The sequence below is a fragment of the Camelus bactrianus genome, chromosome 32 (genome assembly GCF_048773025.1).
Source record: "Camelus bactrianus isolate YW-2024 breed Bactrian camel chromosome 32, ASM4877302v1, whole genome shotgun sequence".
Classification (NCBI taxonomy): Eukaryota; Metazoa; Chordata; class Mammalia; order Artiodactyla; family Camelidae; genus Camelus; species Camelus bactrianus.
The window spans coordinates 21480203-21493189 of record NC_133570.1 but is presented as its reverse complement, the minus strand read 5'-3'; the positions used below and the strand labels follow the sequence as shown (position 1 = coordinate 21493189).

At 54.7% G+C, this 12987-nt stretch overlaps 1 long non-coding RNA gene and 1 gene segment (V, D, J or C); one reads left to right on the top strand and one right to left on the bottom strand.

Moving 5' to 3' along the window:
• Nucleotides 1-3393: 3393 nt before the first annotated feature.
• Nucleotides 3394-5175, bottom strand: LOC141575751 (immunoglobulin lambda variable 3-9-like). The segment is given in 3 exon segments: nucleotides 3394-3456; nucleotides 4247-4635; nucleotides 5020-5175. Coding segments are annotated over 3 exon segments (498 nt in total).
• Nucleotides 5176-10311: 5136 nt separating this feature from the next.
• On the top strand, nucleotides 10312-11995 carry LOC141575766 (uncharacterized). The gene is made up of 2 exons (XR_012503553.1): nucleotides 10312-10797; nucleotides 11343-11995. It is a non-coding gene; the product is annotated as an uncharacterized LOC141575766 (long non-coding RNA).
• The last annotated feature ends 992 nt before the right edge of the window (nucleotides 11996-12987 follow it).

Genomic DNA, 12987 nt, shown 5'->3' with positions numbered 1-12987 from the left:
TAGTCAACAGAGCCGCCCCCCTTGGACTCAGTGGACCGAGTGTGTATGAAAGGTGCTGGCTATTCAATGGCTTAGTTGAGTGGACAGATTCTGGGGTCGAATGCTGGATAATCCGCTGACCACTTAAGGAAATGTTGAGGTAATTAACCTGGTAAGATGTGTCCCTCTGCTTGTTCTTCCATTCAGAACCTCTGTCCCCTATTCATATCCTGTTCAGCCAACCCCAGGACACACTGGTCCAGCCAGGCCATGTTTCACCCCTGATCCACTGTGTGCGGAGCTGCCTGGAGGGTGGGGGGAGGGCAGCCTGGGAGCTCAGATGTGGGGGAACTGGTCCAGACCTGTCACTGCTTTGTCCACAGGCCTCCTGGGGCTGGAGGAGAGGGTGACAGAGATGGAGGGGTTTTGTGCCCACTTTCCCATCTGCCTGTGCCACTGTGAGCATTACCACTGCTATCTGCTGAGTGACAGTAATAGTCGGCCTCGTCCTCAGCCTGGGCTCCGCTGATGGTCAGGGTGGCTGTGTCCCCAGAACTGGAGCCAGAGAACCGCTCAGGGATCCCTGAGGGCCGGTTGCTATCTCTGTAGATGACCATCACAGGGGCCTGGCCTGGCTTCTGCTGGTACCAGAAAGCATAACTGCTTCCGAAGTTACCTCCTTGACAGGTGATCCTGGCCGTCTGTCCCAAGGACACGGACACCGTGGAGGGCTGAGTCAGTGCAGAAGAGGCCACATAACCTGCAGGAGAGGAGAGGAGAGTGAGGGTGGGGACCAGGGTCTCATTCCCTAGGACCAAGCACCCCGCAGCTTCCCCTTGCTGAGCTGATGTTGAAGGCCTGGCTGTTCCCTGGGTACCCTGGGGTCAGAACCCTGGGGGCAGGACCTGTGCAGAGAGAGAGGAGGGGGAGCAGCAGGGGGGTCCAGGCCATGATGGAGGTGCCCTGAGCTCTGCTTCTGAGACCCCGCAGCAGGGCAGGGCTCGTCAAAGTCCCTCTTATTCCCTCAGAGCTTTGGGGCAGGAAGGTTTGTGTTTATGCAAATTTACCCCCTTCCTGGGGCTTGTGACCAATCCTTCAGCCAGGGCAACTCACTCAGCCTCCTCCCAGTCTTCTCATGTTCCTAAATGAGACCTGGCTTCCCGGGGCCGTGATCACAATGCCCTTCCTGTGTCTCACCACGTGACCGCTGTCCCAACCATCCCGGCCTGTGAACTCTGCTGGGCTGGCTCAATGGGGCTGTCAGCCTGGAAGGATCCTGGTGGGAGGGGAGGCATGCCCTGTGCCCTGTCCCCTCAGTGTCCTGGGGGGCACTGTGCATTTGAACCTCCAACATGGTCCCTGTGCTGTCAGGGGATGAGGTGGTCAGTCCCAACTTCCTGCCAGGCCTGACCCTCAGGCCCCAGTGTACCCCCAGTGCTGATTCCCCTGAGGCTCCACCTGGGCGGCCCCAGCCTCAGTTCTGATGCGCCTGCTGCCTCTGCTGCCCCCTGCTGGAGGAGGGGAGCCAGACCAGGAACTCCTTTCCTGCAGGTCACCCTGAATACCTGTCACCTAAGAGGGTGTGAAGCAGGGATTCCAGACCTGCCTCTGGGCCATCTGTGACCCCAGCCCTGTCCAGCTCAGCACAGAGATGTCACCTACGGGGTGCAGGCGTGGTTCCCATAACCTTGTCTCTGGGTTGAAATTCCTTTCGTGATTCTTTGCTTTTGTTACTAGAGTGGAGGGTGCGAGATGAACTGCAGCTTGTCTGGAAAGTATCAGTGTCCATATCAACGTGTGTAACTCCCTGGGGACCCAGGGCTCCTTGTGGCAACGAACCAGGACGGATACTATGCCCAACCCAGGAGGGCAGTTGTGTGATGCTGTTTCTGGTACTTGAGTTCATTTGTGCCTCATGGCATCATTATCACCATCCTCATCACTGTCCTCTTCCTCATCACAATCACCATCACCATCCTCGTCACCATCACCATCCTCATCTCTCCTCCTGTGGTTTCCATGTCATCTCCCCCCTCTCACGGCTCTTGGGGAGTGAATGTCTAGCTCAGCATCATCTGCCTTTTTGAGGACACAGGGTGTCTCCTGCTTATTCCACTGGGAATCCATCTGGAAATCATACCAATGGCTGAAGCCCTTTCTAGGATTCCTGCAGAAGGACAGGGAACTCCAGGACCTCATGACTCACTGGGATCCTTGCCAATTTTCTGTTTGGTTTTAATGCATTCTGGGTGCCTTTTTATAATTTAACTTGGAACAAAGGCTTAACAGCTGGTAATGCCAAGACCCAAAGAGAGGAAGTCCCCAGATTAATAGAGAAAAGTGAGGTGAGCCCAGGATGGAGGCCAGGGGTCAGACCATGGTCCTCTGGGGCAGTACCTGACCAGGACGCAGGAGCCGTGAGGGCCAGGCTGGGTTGCATGCCTGGGTCCCCGGGGCTCACTGCTGTCCCCACCACATCCTGGCTTGGGGAGTTCAGCGGGGCTGTGTCCCAGGTTAGAGATGAGCATCTGTTGGGGTGGGAGGCTGATTTGGCCACGCAGAGGTCTGGCCTGGATCCTGCTGGCTCTGCTGGGCAGGACTGCTTGGTCATCACTGTCCTAGGTGAGTGGGAGTGACGGGTGTCTCATGGCCATTGTTACGGGGACAGATGAGCCTTCAGGGGTTTATAGGGCCTACATGTTTACCAACTGCACATTGAGACCGGCTTTTTAAAAATTAACCTTTCTGTCATCTTTATTAGAGTTCTGACTTCTTAACAGGACTGTAGTTACTGTCTAGGGTTTTTTTGAAGCAATTGTGAAGGGCCCCACGCGCACTTCTTACAATCCGTAGAAATTGTCTGGCTGCGCACAGCGAGCACACTCCTCTCTGTGGACCTTTTGCAGAAGCTCTACTGCCTCGAGTTACAAGGATTCAGAGCTGATGAAGCTGGACTGGAGAGAATTGCTGACCACGTGTGAGGGGGGAGCCTGAGGGTCTCATTCGCTAACACAGGTAATTAGCTGCCACAGACGTTCTGGGTTTCTGGGGAGATGTGGTGGTGCTGAACTGGACACATGAGTGTTGGTTCTGAAATATGTAGAATATGGAGAGAGAGAGAGACTGTATGGGGCACCAGTGACCCCCCATGTTTTGTCCAGGGAGAGGGTGAATGGTGATCCCTGCCCCGTTCTTTCTGTTTGTTGGTGAAAGGACTTCAAAATCATTTCCTGTACTTTATTTTCAGACTCAGCAATTAAAAAAAAACTATAGTAAAATACCCATCCATGCAATGTATCACTAACCACCGTGATGGTTAAATTCGTGCGTCCACTTGGCTGGACAAGCAGGTCCCAGTGGTACTCATTTCATGGGGCGTTGGGGGTGTTTTAGGAGAGCATTAGCCTTCGGACCCTAGGGCTCAGAGAAGCAGGTGGCCCTCCCCATATGGGTGGGCTCCATCCCATCCCTGGGGTCCTGGCAAGAGCAAAGGGCGGAGGGGGCAGAACATCTCCTCCTGGGGGTCCCTGGGACGTCGCCCTCCTGCCCTGGACGAGAGGCATGTCAGCCTCCCTGGATCTCAGGCCTTGGGGAGGAATCACACACAGGCCCTCGGGGGTTCCCCCTTTGACGGTGCCTCTTAGGACTTCTCAGCCTCCAGAACCTTGTCAACCAATTCCTCCTAATCCATCTCTGTACCCAATTGGCTGTGTGTCTTGGAGAAGCCTGGATAATATGATCTATATCTCCCTACACAGAACGTCTGTACCCATCAGACAGTAGTTTTGGGGGCTCTGGTCCTGGGGTCCAACAGGAGGACTGTGTGTCCAGGAGAAGTTCTGCAGGAGGAGCCCAGGGCGGGTCTGCCCTGTCTGTGTAATTTGTGCTACATCTCAGGGGAGGAGGGCCCTGGGGTCAGGGGCTGGGGCTCAGTCCTCTCCGGGCCTCAGGCAGCCCCCAGGAAGTGGGGACTCTTCATGCAGGAAAGCACAGGACCTCGTCGCAGGCCTAATCCAGCAGGTTCCTCCCAGAGGAGAAGGATTCCCCCAGAACCCCGCCATGTCACATAGCCCCCCTCTCCCGCAGACGTGTGATCACATCTGGGGCCACAGTCACACATCATGATCCTAAACCTTTCCTTTCCTCCCAATCCTGACTGCAGCCTTTGAAGCCCAGAACAGCTACCTTCTCCCTTTTTATCAGGATAAACCTCGGCCCTGGAGGAGCGGGGCCAGGACCCGAGAGGATGCCTGGGCTGCAGCCTGACCTCCCACTGCTCAAAGGGGACTGGGGTGAGCACCAGTCCAGGCAGGGAAGTTTGTGTCCCACTTCCCCATCTGCCTGTGTCACTGTGAGCATTAGCACTACTGCTGTCCCACACCTGACAGTAGTAGTCGGCCTCGTCCTCGGCCTGGGCCCCGCTGATGGTCAGGGTGGCCGTGTTCCCGGAGTTAGAGCCTGAGAACCGCTCAGGGATCCCTGAGGGCCGACTGTTATCATCATAGATGACCAGCACAGGGGCCTGGCCCGGCTTCTGCTGGTACCAGTGAACACTTTTACTTCCAATGTTGTCCCCGCCACAGGTGATCTTGGCCGTCTGTCTCAGTGCCACTGACACTGAGGGTGACTGAGTCAGTTCGTAGGAGGCCACAGAGCCTGCAGGAGAGAAAGGATACCTGGGCTGAAGATGAAGGAGCTTTTCCCAGGAGACCCCAGCAGCTGACCTGCATTGAGCCCCAGGGATTCCCTGGGCCCACACAGGCCCCTCCCATCAGTCTCACCCCCAGTGACCCCATGGGCTTGAGTGGTGGAATGGTGCCCCTGAACAAATGAGAAACCTGCCCCCTTCCTCTGGCAGGTGCAGCCCCTCAGGGCCCACACAGCACTGAGCACAGTGTGGGATGTCATCCCCTCCAGCCCCTCATCCTGCAGCAGGACCACCAGCCACCTGCCCCCACTGGCAGCTCCCTTCTGAGCTCAGTCAGAGCCAGGCTTGTCCCCAGCCCTGGGCGGGTGTGGATGTGATCCTGGGGTCAGCACCTGTCCAGTGAGCCAGGAGGCTGAGGAGGAGGGGCAACCAGGCCATGGTGGAGATGCCCCGATTCTGCTCCCCGAGGGCGAGGCTGGGCAGGTTTCCCCCCAGGCCTCTCTTATCCCCTTGCTGGAGAGAGAGCTACTGGGTGTGCAAAGCAGCCAGCATCCAGGGGGCGGCCTGAGGGGCTCTGTGATTTCAGAGAAGGGCTCAGTCCCCAGGGACCCAGAGAGGGAGTGGCAGGCCCTGAGACTGCGCCCTCAGCCCAGGGGCTCCTCCTCTGCCTGCTGGTCCCAGAGTCTGGGGACATGTCCAACCCACACTGTGCATTGATGTCACTCCTGGCCGGCATGGCCACTGAGAGGCCAGAGATGAATCTGTTCTTTTTCAACCTATCTGTAGGTGACACTCTGATGCTGTCAGGTGCACGGTCCTACCCCTGATCACAGCTCCTGGGCTCCAGAGAGGGAGTAAAATTCGTTCTTTGACAAAGTACGTGGAGTGTTCCAGAGCCGTCATGGTCTGTGTGTGCCCTTGGCTGTGAGCTGCTGGGGCAGGCTGCATGCCGTCCTCAGTGTCCCCATTTTGCATCCGGGGCAGGAACTGACCGGGAGCTGAAAGAACTGTTTGCTCTGTAGGAGAGTGAGCGGGGGCTCAGGGCTTAACAGCTCTGCCAGCGAATGTTTATCACAATCAACATGCCTTCATGTGGAAAATAATTGTCATAAACATAATTATGATTTAAGTCCAGAAGAGTTTGTTGAGTGACTGCTGTGTGTCAGGTCCAGGGAATCGGGAAGTGGGGAAATACTGGTCCCCTCCCTCTTCTCTGTGAGGGGTGAGTGGAGGGACAGGTTGGGGATGGTGGGGGAGCAGGAGCAGCTGTGTCTGGGGGACCGGGGCTCCGAGCGCAGGGGAGGAGGGGATGTGAGATCACAGGGAGGACGGATGTTTGTGGACAGTGATGGCTTTTCAGCAGGGTGTACGTGGACTGGAGGTGGGTTTTGGGTCAGGAAAGAGGCACCACCTGCGAGAGCAGGATTGGGACATTCGGAGACAGAAAATGTGTATTTGATAGTGAAGGTGACACTGTAGAAGGACACCTGTCTTCGAGTGTGAGGTCGTGGTTACATACTCTCCTGCATGTGGATCCCCTGATGCACAGGACACGCCCACTCCAGGTGAATTTGCCATGTGACTCTGCTGCCCCCTAGTGGGTGTTCCGCATATTGCTGGAGGCTCAGGGCGTCCTCTGTCCTGGTGCAGATTCAGAACCACTGCTCAGGTGTGACTCCCAGAGCAGGGATGGCGGGCCCCAGGGCATGATGTGCGCGTCTCTGCTTGGCCACTGCCTGCCTCAGACCAGGCACGAGGGGCTCCAACTCACTATGAAAATATGAGCAGGCTCATTTGCAGGGGGAGATGGCTGGATCCCAGAACCATCATTGCACAGATCTCTGGGGTCACGGGATGTTTATGCGTGTGGTTCTGGGCTTGGTCCTGGGGGACACAGGAGTTACGGACTGACTCTTGGTGGTTCTGGCTGTTGGTCCAAAGCCAAACAAGCGCAGAAGTGGCTACTGTGCCAGAGTCGGAGGCAGGAGGACACCCACCCAGCCAACGTTCCTTCAGAAGCACTTTGTTCTGGCTGATAATCGTTCCTGAAAATCAGTGTGGACAAGACACTGCCCTGGCCGTCAAGTTTCCTTCTAGACGGTGGGGCAGCCTAGTGGACGCTCCTGGTTCTGGGACAGAGCAGAGAGTCCCCCCAACCTTCTACCCGTGTCTCATGATCTCTGTTCACCTGAAAGCCAGACGATGGCTATTCTCAGGTCTCTCTCTTCCAGGACTGCCCTTACCCCAGTGCTGGCCCCTGGTACCAAGACTGTGTGCGACGGGATCCTTGGTTTGGCAGGAGACAAGTACTTCTGTTTTGCCACCAATGTGGAGGTGGGTGTGGTCCACAAAGTCCCACGGGCCCAACGGAGTATTGGATCATGTGACAGAGCGTTGGTGTTGGCCGATGATCCTGGTGTCCCTGGAACTGAAAGACAGGGGCAGCCTAGTGGTTGTCATTCATCTGTGTCAACAGAGAGCTCATCTGAGAAAGACTGTTGCAGCTACTGAGCCCTAGTGGAAACTGTATTGTGACTGTGAGTCCCTAATTCCCCTGGGACCAGAGCCACCTACGGGGACCAGGCAAGGCCTGAGCAGCCCGGTGATGGGTGGGCATGTGCAGTAGCTCTCTGTCCTGACGTAGAGGAGGTTGATACGAGGTCGGGCCCACGCCCAGGTACTGAAGCCCCGGGGAGCTGCCTGAGGAGGTGGCCCAAACACCCCTGAGCCCAAGTCCTGCTGCAATGTCTGTTCTCCAGCAACCCCCACCTCTGCCTCGTGGGGAGATGCCTATGACCAGTGTCGCAGAGGGAAACCCTTGGGGCTGGTTTGGAGAGGTTTCTGGATGATATGAAGACACCCCTGAGAGTTAGCCATCTTGGTCCTTCCGCCCCTATCGGGGACATCCCTGAAGGGCAGCAGTGGAGGAGAATTCTCCTGGATTGATGAGTGACCACTGGAGCAGGGTACCTGGTCCATTAGCCTGAACACAGAGGTGGCTGGAGGGGGCTGTGTGCTAATTTATGGGCTGAGACTCAGACTTTCACTGGACCGTCAGAGACGTGGCAGGAATACATGGAAAAGACACAAGTATGAACCCCCACAGAGGGACCTGGAGATTCATTTATTTGTGTCCCATGAAAATGCTTAGCACCGTGTGTCCTGAAAAGGAAGTGGTGTTAATAACCAGGTGGACAGGAGGTCCTGCTCTGTGGATAGCAGTCTGCCTCCCTCTCCAACCATCGCCGGGTGGTCGCTATGACCCGGTGACCCCATGGGAAGGGGAGGATCAGCCACAGGCTAGTCAGGATGGCTCCAGTGTCTACAGCCGACCTGCCCACAGCCATTTCCGTCACCAGCTTGCCAGCAGCACAGACCAGCACAGCTCCCGTGGGACACCCTTCCCTCGGGAATCTGCCAGGGACCCGGTGCTCAGTGGATGACATCAGACCTTTTCCAGCATGGAGGGGGGAGCTCTGCTCTTACTGACAGATCTTTCATGCAGACTGGGAGTTGCCTTCTTTGTCTGCAATGCTTCTGGCCAAACTGTTATCCTCAGACTCATAGAATTCTGTTTCCTCATGGGGCTTCTGACCGTGAACTCATTCCACATCAAAAGAGGGGCTGCTGTGGGCCCAGGCTCACGGGCTTCACCGGTCCTACCACTTTCCCCAACATCCCGAGGCTGCTGCCTTAGTGATGGACCAACAGCCGATGGAAGAGCCAGTCACTTTGCCAGGCAAGTGCCAACACTTGTGGGGGATGGTAAAGCCGTCCAGGTGCGAGATATGCTCTAAATCTGTGCACAATGTACGATGCCTCTCCCATCGCCAGGATTCACGGGGCCAGGATTCAAGGTGAGGGGGTAGGAAGGGCTCCACCCATATCATCCCTGGGACCTGCTCAACACATTTGCTCCCTGTCCCCTGACCTCCTACTTGCTGGTCTGGGCTCTTAGTTCTTAAGGGGAAATGCTTCCATCCAGAGACATGACCATAAACCCATTTCACTGAGAGCTCAGACTCCCTTGTGATGTAGGGTCCTCCTGCATCGCTGGATGTCCCTGTCTGACTCCACCCAGGCCCTCCTCCCCCCACACATAACTTAGGCACAAAAACACCATGACAGCAACATCCTGCCAGCCAGAAATCCACCACTGATCCACCGCGTGTAGAGCAGCCTGGAGGGTGGAGGGGAGGGCAGCCTGGGAGCTCAGATCTGGGGGAACTGGGCCAGAACTGTCACTGCTTTGGCCACAGGCCTCCAGGGACTAGAGGAGAGGGTGACAGAGATGCAGGGTGTTTTATGTCCTACTTCCCCATCTGCCTGTGTCACTGTGAGCATTATAATCACTGCTGTCTGCTGAGAGACAGTAATAGTCGGCCTCGTCCTCGGCCTGGGTCCTGCTGATGGTCAGGGTGGCTGTGCCCCCCGATCTGGAGCCAGAGAACCGCTCAGGGATCCCTGAGGGCCGGTTGCTATCTTTGTAGATGACCAGCACAGGGGCCAGGCCTGGCTTCTGCTGGTACCAGTGAGCATAATAGCTTCGTAAGCTGCCTCCTTGGCAGGTGATCTTGGCCGTCTGTCCTAAGGACATGGACGCCGTGGAGGGCTGAGTCAGTGCAGAAGGGGCCACATAACCTGCAGGAGAGGAGAGGAAAGTTAGGGTGGGGACCAGGGTCTCATTCCCTTGGACCACGCACCCCGCAGCATCCCCTGTGCTGAGCTGATGTTCAGGGCCAGGCTGAGCCCTGATTACACCGAGGGCAGAGCCCTATGGGCAGCACCTGTGCAGAGAGAGAGGAGGGGCAGCAGGAGGGGGGTCCAGGCCATGGTGGAGGCGCCCTGAGCTCTGCCTCTGAGTCCACAACTGGGGGTGGGGTCTTGGGGACTCTCTTATCTTCAGAGGGGTCATCCTCATGCAAATCTACTTCCTGGCCCTGTGACCTTGGTGACCGGCTCCCTCCTGAGCAGAGAGCAGCTGGGCTCAATGGAGGATTTCAGTGGGGGCCCCACTCCCAGGCCAGGGCCCAGGTCCCAGAAGAGACTCTGGTGCTGAGTGAGGAAGTGCTGCCCCCTGCTCCCAGCAAGCGCACTGCCACCTCAGTCTGCGCCTGGGCTTCCCCTCTGGGCCTGGGGGAATTGCTGAGGCATGACAGTGTGGGCTGGGCAGTGCTTATAGTGGGTGCTGTGGGGACAGCAGTCACCACGCTGCTGTGAGAGGCCAGAGTCCCATCATCAGACCCAGTGAAATTGCTCATGTACCTCAGAGGAAGTCTTTTCAAATACATCAATTAATTTTAGAAGAAAGACTGGCAAACCATTTGGCTCTAGGATTAAGCAAATATTGGGGATGCCATATACGTGATTCAAAAAGAAGTATCAAAACTTTGAACGCCAATAGTATCAATATCTTTTGCTTGCAAACTATGTAATGGGGATGAAAAAAACCCAAATAACAGGTAGAAAGAAAATATTTGCAAATCATATAACCTATGAATGATGAATTCAGGGTGTATCTAAACAGGCTGAACTCTAAAGAGTAAAAAGAAAAAAGAAATGACAAGAAGAACTTACTTAGAGGATGGCCAGTGGGCTAGAACAAATATTTTGTGGAAGAGCGCAGATGGGCGGCAATGAGCACGTGAACAGCCCTCCCTTATCAGCCAGGAGGGGAATGCAGATGAAACCACAGTGAGGCAGCACTTCTCGCCTATCATAGGGGCTATATAATAAAAATCCAGACAGCCCCACATGTTGGCAAAGATGTGGAGAAGCTGGGTGGCACATGTGTGACTAAGAGAAGTGGGATCTGGTGGAGAATGTCTGCAAAAGAGTTGGCAGCTTCTTAAAGAGTTAAACTTGAGGTCACCAAAGACCCCAGCCATGCACACCTGAGCATATATTTCAGAGAAGTGAGAACATAAGGTCACAGGGGAAGTAGACACAATCGTCCAGAGTTCCCAAGTGCGGAACAGCCCCAGCTGAGAGCAGTGCCGACGTCCTTCAGTGGGTGACTGACTGCGTCCTAGACGTCTGGACCGGAACCATGGACCAGTACTCTGCCATGAAAAGGACCGGATGCCGAGTACACAGGGCAATTTGGGTGCATCTACAGGGGATTATGCAGAGTGAGCAACGCTAATCCCAGGGCGACGTGCTATGTGATTGTATGTTTTTCCTTCTATCCATCATTTCTAATGGTTTTCTTTTCCCTCTGTGGTTTCATCCATTTCCTATGGTTCTATGTCAAGTATCTGCAGAAATTTTGGAAATGGAGACCAATGAATGATGTCAGGGGTTACGGAGGGTCCCGGTGCAGAAGGGAGACCCTCGATCATCATAAGGAGCCCCCTTCAGCCTGCCCGTGGGGGAGGGCAAGGGGCTGTGTCCTGGGTTAGAGCCAGAGGGTCTGTGGGCTGGGAGGCCGCTCTGGCCGTGCAGGGCCATTTCCACGGGTCTTGCTGTAAAATTCAATCTGCCCGTGTCTGCCTTTTAATTGTGGGATTTTCCCCACTTGCCTTTGTCGGGATTCATAATACATTTCTGTGAAAATGTCTCATCTTGCTTCTTCTTTACTTTTTGTCCCATGTCTTCCTCATTGCTGCTTTGCTTTATCTCTATTTTTCATTAACTGAATATTTTTTAAAATTTAATGTTGTCTTCTTTACGGTTGATTGTCTGAAACTGTTATTTAAATTGGTTTTATTTGAAGGTTGGCTGCGGGGTCCACAGTACAGGCCGACCTTGCCCGGACAGCACACCGCTTCTCACGGTGACACAGATGGGAAATGCAAACTGTGTCAGTTGAAAAGATTCACAGCTGGGCCAGGCCCCCAGAAATACAGACATGGTCCTACAGCGCCACCTGCTTCTCGCTCACCTCCTTTCTCCAAAGAGACTTCAGGCCTGAAAAACTCAGGTTTGGGCCTCCGACTCCCTGGATCCTTTCTTGAAAACCTCTAAGTGAAATATCTCAAGTTTATGCTCTACCGGATCTTAGAAGTCCTCGAGTCAAGCCAGTAGCTCGCTATCAAATACTGTCCATGTGTTCTGGCACATTCTGATATAAAGGGAAAGCGTGTGGTCATTTGGAAACTCCCTTTTTGATTCACCCCCAGATCTGGTCATTTATGTGGACCTGGGACTCCTTGTTCTGGGCTGGATGTCTGTTTAGTATGTTTTATCCCAATCCTTGGGATAGTGACCGAGGGAAGACAGAGTGGGGAGTGTGACCCTCCTCCACGGGGCTGGGGTGGGTATTTCAGACGTTTTGATGTGATTAGCTTGTGGCCCTCACATTGTAACATGTGTCAGCCAGCTGCAGGGATTTAGGCAGCTGAGGCATCAATAAATCTCTGGACATTATTTGCCTCAGGGTATTTGAAACCTGAATGGAGCCCAGGGACTCCCTGAGAAGTGCTGGTGAGTTCCAGTCACATGATAAGTAGATGAGAGAGGAAGGAAAACAAAGCTACTTGCTTAATATGTGTATATACACACAGACACACACATAGACACACACACACACAGACACACAGACACATACACACAGACAGACATACACACACACTCATGACAAAGTAAATAGGGGACACTCCTGACATCTGCAGCCCTCACATCCGTGGCCGGTCCCACAGGCACAGCTGGGATCCACAGCCCCCTCCTTCTGCTGCTCAGGCTCTGTTTCCTTTGCCTTCCACAAGCGTCTCAGCTCATCATGGTTCTTGACCTTGGGGTGGGGGGTGGTGACTCATGGTTTCATTCCCGAAGGTTCTGGGCTATTAGAAGACCTGTTTGGACTGCCTGGTTGACCTTGGTTTGTGGTGGCCACTCAATGCTGAGTCCTTGCCTAATTTCTGGCCCGGTCGCCATTGACACCTGTTCATGAGGCCGTGGGATGAAGACAGAGGGGGCTGGGAAAGATGCTGCCTGGGACCTGCAGAGTGAGTCATCCTGGCCCTTTATTACAAAAGTCCCTCCTCCACTCAGGTCACCCGTTCGAGGCTGCTCACACTGGACACAAATATCTTCACTTTTTTTGTTTTGCCCACTGGGAGCGTTCTATCCACGTATCTTTCCCCAATTAAATTTTTTGACCAAATTTCCTATCATGTTTCTTCCAAGTTCCTGATCATCCAGCCAAACCAATTAATAGATGTATAATCGCATGCTTGGCCATTTCTCCTTCCAAAAAGTGCAACCAGGTGCGCTGCCGGAAGTGCTGCCCACGGAGGGTGTCCTCTCACCGTGTCCCTGGAGGACGCCCCGAGCGGGGCTGCGGTGACGCGGCTGCTCACTTGTGCTGCGCTCTTTGACAGGGGAACCTGGTCCTAGAGTTCTGTGGTTCAGATGGCACC